Below are 15,596 nucleotides of genomic sequence, written 5' to 3'. Positions count from 1 at the left end.
CCCTTGTTGCTCGGCCGCCGTCGTGCGGGCCAGACGCGAAGTTGGCGGAGTTTGAGCTCACCCGTGCACTTGAGAAGAGCTGTAAGCCCCACTCCTGATGCGGGACGAGAGGGTCAGAGGCCACGGGCCGGGACGCCGCCTTTCAGGACGCCTGTTTTCCATGTGCCGAGGCTGAGGTCCGAAGAGTGGGATCGAGGGGGAGGCTGCGCGGGGTCCCAGCTCAGCACCGGACCTGCTGATTTTCCTTGAATTACGGCTTCCAAGATCTTTACTCTGCCTTCAGACTCAGAAGGGAATTTTTTACAGGTTCCGATACTCAGCATGTCGGGTCTCCTTACTGTATTGACAGCGACGCGTAGCAATGCCACTTACCAGTGAGGGGCCTCTAAATGCAGCCTGGTGTTCCTCATTTATAAACTGTTCAAAGGGCGCGACTAAGTCATGCCCTACATTTGGAGCACAAGCGTTTACTAGGCAGGGGTGCGTTAGGAGGCAGACCGGCCCCTCCCCCACTTTGATAATAGGTACTAAGACCTGCTCCAACGACTAAGCAGGCACAGCCGAGGACTTGCAGCCCATCACTTGCGTGTCAGTCCCAGTGTACAGCTGAAGGGGGTCGGGGTGAGTGCTTTGCCTGCCCACCGTGCTGCTCCAGCGGCTGTGTGCTCTGAAGCTTGCCCGCGTTTCTGAGCTGTGCCTCTCGGTTTGCAGGTCTGTATTTAGCAAGGTCATGCATAGCCATGACTGAATGAGCCTTCTGATGCAGGACTGGGACTCCGCAGGGTACTGGCTAGTGGGAATGTGAAGAGTACTCCGTTCCTGTGTTTTCACAGAAACTTAGATATTCGGGATAGAAAAACGGCCTTGCATTGGAGTAGAAGTGGAGTTTTCAATTCGGGAGACTGAGAAAGGATGTGGAGGACAGGCTTTAATTGGTTTAGCTTTCCAGTTAACGGTAACCCTAACAAGACAGGTAGAGACATTGCGCTGACCTCGCTGGCGCAGGGTTCCTGGTGGATCACACAGGACATTCGTGTTTCCAGCACTGTGCACTCATGTTCAAAACTGACTTACACTGAGTGTGAGGGGAAGCTTGCTCCTTTCTGGAACCCTCGATGATGTGCCTGAGCTGTCCCGTCCAAGCTTAAGTCGCTGATGGCATAACAGTTATGTTGCTGGACTCCCGTGTAGTCAACTGCAGTTCGAATCCCAGACCCAGAGGCTTGAAACTCATTCCAGACGCGTATGCGTGTGTGCCCCAAATCCCAAGTGGAGAATGGGGAAGGGATTGTGGCATGGGCATCTATCCTGAGGGGTGGCTTCTTGCTTTCTGTCTCTATCTAAATATATCCGGCAAGCACACACGCCCTATAGTAAAAATATCTCTTAAAAAAAAAAAAAAAAGGGACCAGCGGTTACATTGCTGGACTTCCACATGGCTGATCATGGTTCACCTCCCAGATGCGGTGGCTTGAAACTCACACCAGGCACATGTGTGTGCATGCTCAAAATTCCAGGAGGAGAGTGGAGAAGGGATTGCAGCAGCACCATTCCCTCCAGGGGTGATTTCTCAATTTACCTCTCATTGTCTCTCTCTGGAAGTGCACACGCCGTGTGGCAAAAACCTCTTAAAAGAAAACTATGGCATCAAAACAGTGTCTAATTAAAAAAAAACAAACAAACAAAACCAGTGTCTAATGTTCTAATTTTGCTAGATATAGTCATCTTTATTTACTTTAAGAAATGTTTCGTTATTATTTTTTAAAGAATTATTTAATGTTACTTATTTTAATTTGACCAGAGAGGGACAGAGTGAGTGAGGAGGAGGGGAATGATAAAACAAGCTACCATGTTCAGGACTCGAACCGTGGTTAGCTGTGGGAGTCCAGCACTCTTAACCACCACACAACCTGCCAGCCCCATCTTTTTTTTTTTTGGAGAGGTTTTTTGCTATAGGGTGCGTGTGCTCGCCAGACAGAGACATAGAGACAGAAAGCAAGAAATCACCCCCGGACGGATGGTCACGCCACAGTCCCTCTCTCGGGATCCTGGGCATGCACACACAACGCACCCGGTGTGAGTTTTAAGCTGCCGGGTCCGGGATGCGAACCACGGTCGACTACGTGGGAGTCCAGCGACATAGCCATTGCACTAACTGCTGGTTCCCCCTATCATTTTTTAAAAATTTTTTATAAGAATTATTTAGAGCCGCAGGTAGCACAGTGATTTTGGTGAGCTCTCACATGGCCGACCATGGTTCAATTCCTGGACCTGGCAGCTTGAAACTCACACCTAGCACGTGTGTGCACGTGCCCCAAATCCCAAGAAAACAATGGAGGAGAGGGGATTACAGCCATCCCCACTGAGGGGTGATTTCTTGCTTTCTGTCCCTCTAGCTCTATCTGTCTCACCGTTGAACGCATGTGCCCTTTAGCAAAAGTTTCTCTTAAAATAAAAAAAAAAAGATTGGGGAACAAGAGGAGGCAGAGAATTGTGTTCAAAGGCATCTCTGAGCCCACCGAATAGGTACCATGAGCAGACTCACCCTCTTGAGTTGGAAACATGTATGGGCAAGAAGTTGTCACTGAAGTTAGATGGTGGCAGACACGTCCCAGGGTTGTGCAGGGTCCGACTCTTTATGAGTGACAGACGAGTGTGGGATGGCAGCTAGAGGCACCTGGGATGGTGGCATGCAGAAGCAGTGTCTCACATTGCGAAGTTTTGGAATGCGAGTAAGGGCTATTTAACACAAAAATCCATGCCCCCTCTCCAGTGGGCCTGTTCACTATGATGTAAAAATCAGGTCATGTACATATTTTTCTGGAGAGGTTTTTGCTATAGGGCACGTGTGCTCGCCAGACAGACAGAGAGAAAGTGAGAAATCACCCCCCAGGGGGGATGACCATGCCGCAGTCCCTTCTCCTCCATTCTCCTCTCACAATCTTGGGCACGCATGCACACGCGCCTGGCGTGAATTTAAGCCACTGGGTCCGGGACTTGAACCGCGGTCAGCTATGTGGGAGTCCAGCGACAGAGCCATTATGCTATCTGCCGGTCCCAATGTACATTTTTTAATACATTTTTTGTTAGGTAAATGTGAAAAAAGATTTAATTTTATTTATTGTTGCTATTTTTATTTGACCGGGGAGAGGGAAAGTAGGGAAGCAAGCCATGAGGTCGGACTCAAACTGTGGTATGCTCTGCGGGAGTCTACACCACCTGCTGGGCCCCAAAACTTGCTTTTTTCTTCCCGTTTTTGCTATAGGATACATGCACTGGCCAGAGAGAGAAAGAGGGAAAGTGGAAAATCACCCCCAGAAGCGTGGCCATGCCACAGATCTGCTCCCTTCTCCTGGGATTTGAGGTGTGCCCGTGCACACGGCTGGTGTGTGTTTTTAAGCCTCGATGTCTGGAACTTGAACTGGGGTCAAGTTAATGACTATACCACCTACTTGCCCCTTTTTCTTTTCTTTAAAGTTTATTCGTTTCTCTCTTCCATCAGAGACAGGGAAATAGGCAGCCCAGCCCTCACCATGGCATTCTCTCCCCGCAGCCCCAAGCAGCCTCAACCACGGGCCTTACCCCAGTGCAGGCAGGCCTGGCAGGGTGCGGGGCCTTCCCGCAGAGGCTGGCCTTGCGGAGTGCCGCGGGCAGCCGCTGAGGTCCTGCAGGAACCTGCTCCTGGAAAGAGGCTTGCTTTTGTGACATGAGGACAGCTGTGACTGTCCAGCTTCCTTTTCTTTTAAGAATTATTTTATGTAACTTTATTTATTTAATTTAACCAGAGAGGAACAGAGAGAAAGTGAGAAAGCAAGCCACTGAGTCCAGGACCCGAATTGCGGTCGGCCACATGGGAGCCCAGCGCCCTTAGCCACCATGCCACCTGCTGGCCCCTGAAGTAACTTTTCTTATCCCACAGTGGGCAGGGGAGGAGCAGAAGGCACAAGCCTGCTACCACTTCCCCGGCCCCGCCCCCACATGTCCTCATGCAGTTCTCACCCAGGCAGGCAGGGGCTTCTCACAGCAGAAACCGGGCCACGTGTGGGGTGGAGCGTGGCGGCAGGGACAAGAGCAGGTGGGTCAGGCGTGTCGTGCTCAGCCCGCCAGGCCTGTGAGCCTGCCCAAGCCTGCAGGCACAGACGCAGCTTCCCAGAGGGTCATCTCTGACCTGGAACCATCTCTAACTGTTCAGGCCGCTTCGGAACAAGAACAAGCTGTTTGACTTGACACCATCGGGACAGGGAGAGGTGTCCCTCATCCTGGCTGGTGAAGAGGTGCCAGGCCATGCAGCTGGGACGGCCCTGGGGTCGGGGTGGTGCTTGATGCCGGCTCTTCTTCACAGGTAGCTTTTGAAAATGGCCGCCTCTCACTCCAGCGGGCTCACGGCCGTGGCCGATGTAATTAAAGATCTAGACACTCAGATAGCTGTAAGTAAGCACGGGAGGCCTGTGGGCAGAACCCGGTGCGTGCACTTCCGACCCGGAGGCGCCGGCTGGGTCAGCCCGTGACTCTCAGGAGTCTGGGCTGCTTTGGGCCTGGGGTCTCTGCATGTACTCGCAGGTTGCCAACACTCAGAGAAAAGTGCTCTCGGTGGTAAAAAGCTGACTCGTAACAGTTGCTAAAAGGGCGTTTATTTGGCGTAACCCTGACGAGGACGCAGCACGTCCCGAAATGCCGGTATAAACTAACGTGTGCGTATGCTGTCACTGTGACTTACATGGATTTAACATTATCTGATGCTTAAATAATGCATGGAGTACTGAAACCGAGTATTCTGTCTTTACAAAGTCCTTGAAGGATCTTGCTTGTCCTAGTTTTTTTTGTATGCAAGAGCCCTCATTTCATTCACTTGCCTCAGTGTTGGGAACTAGCGCAATAGCTTTTGGAGAAGAGATGGTTTCTGTCTGTCTGTTTTTTTTTTTTTTGGAGAGATTTTTGCTATAGGGCGTGTGCACTCGCCAGAAAGAGAGAGAGAGAAAGTGAGAAATCAGCCCCCGGGGGGGTGGCCACGCCACACTCTCTGCTCCCCTGTTCTCCTCTTGGGATCTTGGGCACGCACGCACATGCGCTTAGTGTGAGTTTAAGCCACCAGGTCCAGGACTCGAACCGCGGTCGACTACATGGGAGTCCAGCGACATAGCGATCACGCCAACTGCTGGTCCCAGAAGAGGTGGTTTCTTACTTTCAGCTCAGAGCGGTGACTGCTCCTCATGGCTTCAGGTGTAGGTATCTGACGGCCACATCCCAAGATGCTGCGGCCCGCGCCGTCTGGGAGGCCTCATATAACATTAGTTTTAAACCTCTTCCTCACAGGTCTTCTGAGCTCATTCTTGAATTTCCCTTCTCTAGTTGCTTGGCCTTGGTCCACACAGCGCCAAGAAGAAACAGGACCTCGATAAGCTCCATGAGCTGAAGTGCAAAGCACGGCAGATTATGAACCAGTTTGGGCCCTCAGCCCTGATCAACCTCTCCAGTTTCTCATCCATAAAGCCGGAACCAGCCAGCACGCCTCCGCAGGGCTCCATGGCCAACAGCACCGCAGTGGTGAAGGTACCAGGCACCCCTGGGGCAGGAGGTCGTCTCAGCCCGGAGAACAGCCAGGTACCCACCTCAGAGGTCTCTGTAGACACGCGTCTCGGCTCTCTGGGCCGTCATGCTTTGGCAGGTGTCTGTCACAGATGCCGCCTTGCTGCCTCAGCTGTAAAAGGTCTTTTCCTTTTCTGGGATGCTGACGTTCTTTCTTTCTTTCTTTCTTTCTTTCTTTCTTTTTTTTTTTTGAGAGATGTTTGCTATAGAGCACGTGAGCTTGCTGGAGAGATAGAGAGACAGAAAATCAGAAATCACCCCCAGGGGGATGGCCACGCCACAGTCCCTTCTCCTCCATTCTGCTCTCAGGGTCTTAGTCTTGCACGCACATGTGCCTGGCGTGAATTTCAAGCCTCTGGGTCTAAGATTTTTAAACTGCCATTTTCCACGTGTGATTCCAGTCCCTTAACCACTACGCCACCTGCTGGCCCCCCTTTTTTCTTTTTAACTTGTTGAGGGACATGTGCATTTGCCAGAGGCAGAGGGAGGGGTCAGAAAGCATTCCCGTGGGACAGCCCCGCCCAGTCCCGTCTCCGTGTTTCCCTTTAGGATGTAAGGCATGCACACACACATACCTGCTGTGGTTTTGAAGCCACCATGTCCAGGATTTGAACCACTCTGTCAGCCATGTGGGATCCAGCCGCCCTAACTGCTTTATCACTAGCTGACCCTCTAGATTCTTTGTTGAATTACTGTGTATAATGATTATCAGTTCTTTCCTATAGTTGCCAGAGAGCGTGGATGCTTGACAGAGAGAGACAGAGAGAGAGAGAGACAGGAAGGCAGCATCCTCTTGGTGAGGCGCGGTCATACCGCATCCGCTTCTCCTCATTCCTCCCTCCTGCTGGGGTTGTGGCCATCACTCACATGTATGCAGCACGGTTTTCAAGCTACAGGGGCCAGGACTTGAACTCTACTTGGCCGTGTGGGATCTGGCTCCCTTAACTATGAGGTTGCAGGGCTAGCCCCGTCAGTTTTTACCGTCTGCGTGTGGATGTGTGTATGGATGCACTTATCTGTGCACATGCGTGCACTAACATGATCCTAGCTTAAGACAGGTTATATTTTCCAGTTTGTCGTGGGGTGTGTGCCCTTGTGGGAGAGACGGAGAGGGAAGGTGAGAAGGAACTTTCCCACGGGAAAGAGAGGCCTTTCCCGGGGTGGGTGGTCAGCTGTAGCGCCTCCCCATTCCCCTGCACACACGTGTGCCACACCGTCAGCTCTGGGGTCCCGTGCCTTACCCACCGCGCATCCCTAGCTGGATGTTTTACGTATGTTAGCTGTGTACTTGTTCAATACGGTAGGCGTCTCTCTACTCCTGCAACACACTAGAAGGACCTCTGCCTCCAGGCCTCGCCTCTCCCAGTGCAGTCAGCCGCCGCCACTCCTTTCCTGCCGTCCCAAACCTGCTCCTCCTGGCCAGCAGGCCGTTTGGAGGTTAGGGCGGCTCCAACCCACATGGCTGACTGCGGTTCCAGTCCTGGACCTGGTGGCTTGAACAGCATGCTGGACACGTGTGTGCATGCCAGAGAGCCTGAGAAGGGACAGTGTGACACCCCCCGGGGGGTGATTTCTCACTTTCTCTCTTCCTTTCTCTGTCACATGCGTACTCTCTTAGCAGAAACTAAAAAACCAAAGCAAAGATCTGCTCCCCTTCAGTGGCCCTGGCCCCGCCCTGCGGAGCTGTGGGAAGTAAGTGTCATGCTTTGCCTCTTGTTTTGCAGGCTCCAAGGCTGGACCAGGACAGCCTGTCAAGGAAGTGGGCGAGGGACGAGCAGCGGGGAGTGGGGGAGACTGGGCACGTAGTCAGGAGCCCAGCAGACATGGGCAGAGTTGATGGAAGCGAGGCAGGGAAAATTTCGCAGTGGGGTTACAGTGGGACAGCGTGGGCCTGTCCTAGTAAGTTTCCATTGGAACTTTTAGGCAGAGGATACTCTACAACAGTCACCCGAGGAATAAGAGTAATAAAGGAGTATGTCTTAGGGAGGGTGAGCTTGGCAATAAGTGGGTCCGAGGGTTAAGAAAGGGAGTAGGCTGAGAGGGAGGCTGATGCTTTTCGTTTCATTTATTTAAATTGTATTTATTATTATTACTATTTTAAAATTTCTTATAGGGTACATACACTCACTAGAGAGAGAGTGAGACGGCAAGCTGCCAGATCGGGGACTTGAATCATGGTCAGCCATGTAGGAGCCCAGCGCTTCAACCCCATACCACCTGCTGGTCACAAGGAAGACTGAATCTGACTTTTGCAATAAATTAAGACATGTGGGCTGGCCTGGTGGCTAAGGTGGCTTCATCCCACGTGGACGGCTCCACAGTTTGAGTCCCACACCCGGAGGCTTGAGAAACGCTCCAGGCACGTGAATGCGTGTGCTCAGGTTCCTGGGAGGAGGGCCAGGCTTTCTGTGTGCCAGCCCACGGGGTGCTTTCTCACTCTCCTGTCACTCTCCCTTTCTTTCCAGCAAGCGCACACGCCTCTGGCAGATTTAAGACCAAAACCAACATACACAGTAAGGGCTTGAATTAGGTGCCACAGCAGAATGGAGAAGAGTGGATACATCTGGGACGCTAGTAACAAATACGTGTTTTGGGGGACCAGCAGGTGGCGTGGTGGTTAAGGGGCTGGACACTCTCACATGGCTGACCATGGTTCAAGTCCAGGACCTGGGAGCTTGCTTTCTCACTTTCACTTCCTCTCTTTCTCCCCCTCTGTATCTCTCTTTGGTCCAATTAAAATACATTAATGAATAAGTAAAACTAATTGAAAAAACTTAAAATCTTTATTTTAAAATTGTCTTCTTTTTTCTTTATTTCCAAAGTTATACTTGTTTCTTAAATAAAAGAATACACAAAAAGTAGATCTGGGCAAGCTGATGGCGTGTTGGTGAAGGCAGCTGGACCGCACAAGGCTGACAGTGCAGTTTGATTCCTAGACCCAGCAGTTTGAAAAAAACACTAGGAGCGTGTGTGTGCCTGCCCTAAGTCCCTAACGAGAACAGAAGGGAAACAATTGCAGTGTGGCCACTACGTCTAAGGGGCTCGCCTGCTTGCTCGCTCACTCTTGTGCGCGTTCGCTCTCGCTCGCTCTCGCAGACATCAGACATGCACTGTATAGCAAATTTAAAAAAAAAACCAACAACAATGAATAGCTTATAATTCTTACAACACCCAAAAATAACCATGGTTAACATTTTAGTATATGATTCTATTTTTTGTTTTTATTTTTATTTTTTTTTTTTTGGCCATAGGACGTTTGCACTTGCCCAAAAGAGACAGAGACAGTGAAAGGAAAAGTGAGAAATCACCTCCCCACAGGGATGGCCATACTACAACCCTTTCTCCATTCTCCTCCTAGGATCTTGGGCTCACACACACAGGAGCTGGCATGATTTTCAAGCCATCAAGTCCAGGGCTCAGACCACAGTTGGCCATGTGGGAGTCCAGCACCTTAACTACCAGTATGTATCTCTCCATTTTTGCTAGACGGCATGTGCATTGACCAGAGAGGACGGGGAGGGAATGGAGAAAGCACCCACCATGGGGATGGCTGCACTCTGAGCCTTTCCCGTCTCCTCCTTCATTGCAGATTTGGGGTGCTCATGTGTGCCCAGTGTATTTTTGCTTCTGGCATGTTTCCCGTGCTCTTGGGTCTGGGACTCAAATTGCATTGGGCCATGTAAGATCTGACTGCCTTGGGAGCAGGCAGTGGAGTCATGGCTACGTCGCTGGACTCCGACCACGGTTTGAGTTCTGCACCCAGCAGCTTAAAACTCAGGCCGGGCGCGTGTGCGTGCGTCCCCAAAATCCTGAGAGGAGAATGGAGGAGAAGGGATTGCAGCGCGGCCATCCCCTTGGGGGATGATTTCTCATTTTCTATCTCTCTGTCTCTGGTGAGCACGTGTGCCCTATAGCAAAAGTCTAAAAGGAGAGAGAGCGAGCTCTCTACCAGCAGGCCATGGAGCCAGCCCTGTCTTGATCTTTGTAAGGGTGTGAAGTATAACGTGGCTTCCTGTGTGAAGGGACTTGTTGGCTATGCATACTGTGGTACGTAGTCCTGCAGAAAGGAATGCGTGTTCCCCACTGTGGGGAAGCTTGTAGCCTGTTCAGTCAGAGACAGGCAGGTGCATAAACACATTTACGCACCCCTGAACAAGGATACGTTTCGGGACTTGTCATTGGGCAGTTTTGTCACTGCGTGAACATGAGCAGCTAGCTGCCCTTCCACAGGCCCAGGTGGCAGGGCCCTCTGTCCCTGCACCCCCTCTGCACGTCCCGTGGCTCTCGGGCCCCAGCACAGCGCAGGAGGGATGCCCCACAGGAAGTGCACGGCTGTGCAGTGAGCTGCTGTGCCCTGCTCTTTGAGACTTTACCTGAGGGCTCATGTGTTCATAGAGGGGTGAGGGAGAGTGAAGTTATCCCCAGGGGGTACGGCCATGCCACAGTCCTTCATTCTCCCAGGACCTGGAGCGGGCACACACACATGTCCCTGGCATGAGTTTCAAGTCACCGGGTCCAGGTATCAAACCATGGTCAGCTGTGTGGGAGTCTAGCAATGGAACCGCCATGCCCTCTGCTGGTCCCTAGCATGCTTTTCTTTTCTTTTTTTGTTAAAAGAATTATTTTATTTAACTTTATTTATTTAATGATTTATTTGCTTTGATTTCACCAGAGAGGGCCAGAGCAAGTGAGTGAGAAAGAGAGAGAGCGCGAGCGAGAAAGCAAGCCGCCAGGCCCAGGACTTGAACCACGGTCGGCCATGTGGGAGTCCAGCCCTCCTAACCACCACACCACCTGCCGGCCCCTCAGCATGCTTTTCTTTACTCACGATAGAGCATGTGTGCACATGAGAGGCGGAAACGAGCACCCATCCCAGAGCGCAGCCAGGCTGTGGTCGCCTTCCCCAGTCCTGCAGCCTGTCACAGCCTGGGCCCTTTCGTGCACGGCTCCTGATGTTTCAGGCTGGCGGGGTCAGGGGTTCGAACTCACTCACCATGTGGGATCTGCTTCTCTTTTTATGTATTTATTTAATTTAACTGAGGAGGGACAGAGGGGGAGAGAGAGAAAGTGAGGAAGCCGCCGGGTCCAGGATGCTGCGGGACTGTTACCCACAAAGCCATAGAGCCAGACCCTTTATCTTCAGGTTGGTTTATTTTTATGAAAGAGAAAGGGGCCTTTACCCACAAAGCCATAGAGCCAGACCCTTTATCTTCAGGTTGGTTTATTTTTATGAAAGAGAAAGGGGCCTGCAGGTGGCGTGGTGGGTCAAGTGCTGGACTCTCAAATCCTGGGCCTGGGGGCTTGAAAATCACTCTGGAGGGACCAGCAGGTGGCGTGGTGGTTAAGGCGCTGGACACTCCCACATGGCTGACCAGGGTTCAAGTCCTGTATCTGGTGGCTTGCTTTCTCACTTTCTCTCTCACTCTCACCCTCTGTCTCTCTTTGGACAAATTAAAAAATAAATTAATGAATAAATAAAATAAATAATTATTAAAAAAAAAAAGAAAGAAAGAAAATCACTCTGGATACTTGGGCGTGTGTGTCCAGAAAGTCCCAGGAGGAGAATGGAGGAGAAGGGATGGTGGCGCGGCCATCCCCGGGGGTGTGAGTTCTCATCTTCCCTCTCTGTCATGCTCTGGCGAGTGTGCACACCCTATGGGTCCCTTGCTGTGGCTTTCGCCCCAGCCCTCCCGGCCAGCCCAGCCAGCCAGGATCACAAACACGCCTGCAGGTCCAGGTTAACCCCGGAACCGAGCCCCTGCACGTGTGCCCTGCTGGTGGGGCCCCCCCCCCCCCGCCCCCCCTGCCGCTGAAGCCAGCTTGCGACCACTGGGTGGCAGGAGGGTGCACAGCGCACCTGAGGCTGAAGGAGGGCCGCGTCTTCCTGGATGGGCTGAGAAAGGCTGGGGAGGGGGGAGGGGCATGAGAGCTGCCGGGAAAGCGCACCAGGTAGGGAGAGGGAGGTCGGGCGGGCCGGTGAAGCAGAGGGCAGACCAGGCTGGGCTGACGCTCTGCTCTGGGGGGCAAGGCTGCCTCTCTCCTAAGTGCTTCCTCCCTTTCCATGGACTGGCGCCTGGGGGGGACCACCGACCTCACGCTGAGCAGTCTTCTCCCCATTAACTGCAGGTACTGACCAAGAAGAAGCTGCAGGACTTGGTGAGAGAGGTGGACCCCAGTGAGCAGCTGGATGAGGATGTGGAGGAGGTGAGGGAGCCGGGTGCCCGGGGCCCATGTCCCCACCGCTGTGAGCACGCTACCCTCAGAGGTGCCCGCGGGAGTCTGGTCCTCGGCCTGAGCTTGACAGCTTGGACGCCGGGAGGTGTCGCTTGGGCTTTCCCACGTGGGAGGGCTCTACCTGCCGGTCCTTGGGAGGACTCTGTGGCCTAGTGTAGCCTCAGTCCACACCTCAGCAGCGGCTACCTTTGCCATAAGGAAACAAGTCGGTTATAATCTGGGCCAGCAGGTGGCAGCTGGGGCCACACAGCGAGTCCCAGCCCCAGCAGCTTGCCAGACATGCCGGGCACGTGTGTGTTTTTGTGGTGGCCATCCCCGCTGGGGGAGCTTTCTCACTGTCCACGCTCCGTCTCTGGGGAGCATGCATGCCCTACAGAGGGAAACCAGACGGACACAATCCCAAGCTTTTCCTGTGCTGAGTGCTCCTGGGATGGGCCGTACCTTGCCTCATCTCACTCGCTGTCTTGCGTTCTCGGAGGCCTTGTGTTCTGGAGGTGGGTGGCCTGGACTGTGGGGTGGGTCTGTGCCCGAGCTGGTCCGTTTCCGTTCTCCTTTGCAGAGTAGTAATGTCAGGAAAGGAAATACAGTTTACATCATGTAGCTCCATTGTCCTTTCAATTTTTTAAAAAGAATTATTCTAGTTAACTTTATTTATTTATAATTTGACCAGAGAGGGATAGAGAAAAAGAGCGAGAGAAAGTGAGAAAGCAAGCTGCCAGGTCTGGGACTCAAACCATGGTCAGCCATGTGAGGGTCCAGCGCCTTTAGTCACCGTGCCACCTGCCAGCCCCTTTCCTTTTAATGTTTTTAACCAGACGTAAAATACTTTCCCTCTTGCTGTGTATTAAGGCAGCATTATTGAGATATAATTCACGCATCGTAAATCCACCCACTAAAACTCACAGGGCAGTGAGCTCACTGTGCAGGGACAGACCGTGCGGCTGGCTCACAGGGCAGTGAGCTCACTGCAGGGACAGACCGTGCGGCTGGCTCACAGGGCAGTGAGCTCACTGCAGGGACAGACCGTGCGGCTGGCTCACAGGGCAGTGAGCTCACTGCAGGGACAGACCGTGCGGCTGGCTCACAGGGCAGTGAGCTCACTGCAGGGACAGACCGTGCGGCTGGCTCACAGGGCAGTGAGCTCACTGCAGGGACAGACCGTGCGGCTGGCTCACAGGGCAGTGAGCTCACTGCAGGGACAGACCGTGCGGCTGGCTCACAGGGCAGTGAGCTCACTGCAGGGACAGACCGTGCGGCTGGCTCACAGGGCAGTGAGCTCACTGCAGGGACAGACCGTGCGGCTGGCTCACAGGGCAGTGAGCTCACTGCAGGGACAGACCGTGCGGCTGGCTCACAGGGCAGTGAGCTCACTGCAGGGACAGACCGTGCGGCTGGCTCACAGGGCAGTGAGCTCACTGCAGGGACAGACCGTGCGGCTGGCTCACAGGGCAGTGAGCTCACTGCAGGGACAGACCGTGCGGCTGGCTCACAGGGCAGTGAGCTCACTGCAGGGACAGACCGTGCGGCTGGCTCACAGGGCAGTGAGCTCACTGCAGGGACAGACCGTGCGGCTGGCTCACAGGGCAGTGAGCTCACTGCAGGGACAGACCGTGCGGCTGGCTCACAGGGCAGTGAGCTCACTGCAGGGACAGACCGTGCGGCTGGCTCACAGGGCAGTGAGCTCACTGCAGGGACAGACCGTGCGGCTGGCTCACAGGGCAGTGAGCTCACTGCAGGGACAGACCGTGCGGCTGGCTCACAGGGCAGTGAGCTCACTGCAGGGACAGACCGTGCGGCTGGCTCACAGGGCAGTGAGCTCACTGCAGGGACAGACCGTGCGGCTGGCTCACAGGGCAGTGAGCTCACTGCAGGGACAGACCGTGCGGCTGGCTCACAGGGCAGTGAGCTCACTGCAGGGACAGACCGTGCGGCTGGCTCACAGGGCAGTGAGCTCACTGCAGGGACAGACCGTGCGGCTGGCTCACAGGGCAGTGAGCTCACTGCAGGGACAGACCGTGCGGCTGGCTCACAGGGCAGTGAGCTCACTGCAGGGACAGACCGTGCGGCTGGCTCACAGGGCAGTGAGCTCACTGCAGGGACAGACCGTGCGGCTGGCTCACAGGGCAGTGAGCTCACTGCAGGGACAGACCGTGCGGCTGGCTCACAGGGCAGTGAGCTCACTGCAGGGACAGACCGTGCGGCTGGCTCACAGGGCAGTGAGCTCACTGCAGGGACAGACCGTGCGGCTGGCTCACAGGGCAGTGAGCTCACTGCAGGGACAGACCGTGCGGCTGGCTCACAGGGCAGTGAGCTCACTGCAGGGACAGACCGTGCGGCTGGCTCACAGGGCAGTGAGCTCACTGCAGGGACAGACCGTGCGGCTGGCTCACAGGGCAGTGAGCTCACTGCAGGGACAGACCGTGCGGCTGGCTCACAGGGCAGTGAGCTCACTGCAGGGACAGACCGTGCAGCTGTCACTGCCACCCTTTATTTTTTTGGCCAGAGTGCAAGTACTCTCTCCAAAGACGGAGATCAGGGAGAGGGAGAGAGTATCCCCAATGGAGTAGTCTCTTCTTCATTTCTCCATCCTGTTGGGATTTTGGGATCAAATGCATACATACCTGGTGTTTTTGTTTGAGAGTTTTTTTGCTATAGGGCACATGCGCTCGCCAGACAAAGACAGAGAGACAGAAAGCGAGAAATCTCCCCCCAAGGGGGATGGCCATGCCGCAATCCCTTCCAGGAGAAGGATGCACACACGCCTGGTGTGAGTTTCAAGCCACCCACCGGGTCCGGGACGCCAACTGTGGTCGACTACATGGGAGTCCAGTGACATAGCCATTACGCTAACTGCTGGCCCCCATACCTGGTGTGTTTTTAAGCTACAAGGTCTGGGATTTGAACTGTGTGATCGGGTGTGTGGAATCCAGCTCCCTTAACTACTAGGCCACCAAGCTGGCCCAACCCTAGTCCACTTTAGGATATTCTAATCACCCCCAAAGGAACACACCCGACAGTAATCACCCTCCATGTTCCCTGACCCTCCTCAGCCCTAGACAGCGGCTGACCACTGTGCCTCGGGATCGCGTATTCTGGGCTTCTCGGGTAAACGAGCTCACACCAAACGTGGCCTCCTGTGGCCGCTGCTTTCATGCGAGCGGTGTTTTCAGCGGTCCTTGGTGTGGTAGCACGTGTGTCAGTATTTCATTCCTTCTCTTTCTTTTCCATTTTGCTAGAGGATGCGTGTGGAGAGAGAGAGAAATTCCCCTTCCAGGGGGCTGGCCGTACTGCAGCCCCTTCTTCAGTCTCTTCTTTATTTGTTTATGGTACATTTAATCACATATATCTTTTTTTTATTTGAGAGAGAGAGAGGTTTTTGCCATAGAGTGTACGTGCTCACCAGAGAGACAGAGGGAAAGCGAGAAATCACTCCCGGGATGATGGCCACACTGCAGTCCCCTCTCCTCCATTCTCCTCTCGGGATCTTGGGCACGCACGCACACGCGCCCGGCGTGAGTTTAAGCCACTGGGTCTGGGACTCGAACACAGTCGACTACATGGGAGTCCAGCGACATAGTCATTACACCATCTGCTGATCCCCCTAATCACACATATCTTTACAGTGTATAACATTTCTTTTTTCTAGCACGATTACCATGCATTTTTTTCAGATTATTATTATTATTATTCATTCTCCTTTTTTCTTTTTTTTTTCTTATTTATTTATTTATTTCCATTTATTATTGTTATTTTTAATTTGACCAGAGAGACAGAGA

At 53.4% G+C, this 15,596-nt stretch overlaps 1 protein-coding gene across 5 annotated transcripts in view; it reads left to right on the top strand.

Annotated features, from left to right (window-relative positions):
- The first annotated feature begins 118 nt into the window (after window positions 1-118).
- TAF12 (TATA-box binding protein associated factor 12) overlaps window positions 119-15,596 on the top strand; it is a 26,473-nt gene continuing 10,995 nt past the window's right edge. The window contains exons 1-3 of one of the 5 annotated variants that reach the window (XM_006164569.3): window positions 119-176; window positions 5,350-5,601; window positions 11,713-11,790. In XM_006164569.3, coding sequence (XP_006164631.1) covers window positions 5,434-5,601; window positions 11,713-11,790 — 246 coding nt within the window. In that variant the 5' untranslated portion in view covers window positions 119-176; window positions 5,350-5,433. Of the gene's footprint in view, window positions 177-240; window positions 712-4,342; window positions 4,428-5,142; window positions 5,223-5,349; window positions 5,602-11,712; window positions 11,791-15,596 lie in introns of those variants that run through there. The other 4 variants (XM_006164570.3, XM_006164567.2, XM_006164566.2 and 1 more) reach the window with 4 other exon arrangements.

The sequence above is a fragment of the Tupaia chinensis genome, unplaced genomic scaffold, assembly GCF_000334495.1.
Source record: "Tupaia chinensis unplaced genomic scaffold, TupChi_1.0 Scaffold143646_1, whole genome shotgun sequence".
Lineage (NCBI taxonomy): Eukaryota > Metazoa > Chordata > Mammalia > Scandentia > Tupaiidae > Tupaia > Tupaia belangeri.
The sequence above is the reverse complement of the archived record's forward strand: the minus strand, read 5'-3'. Positions and strand labels throughout refer to the sequence as shown.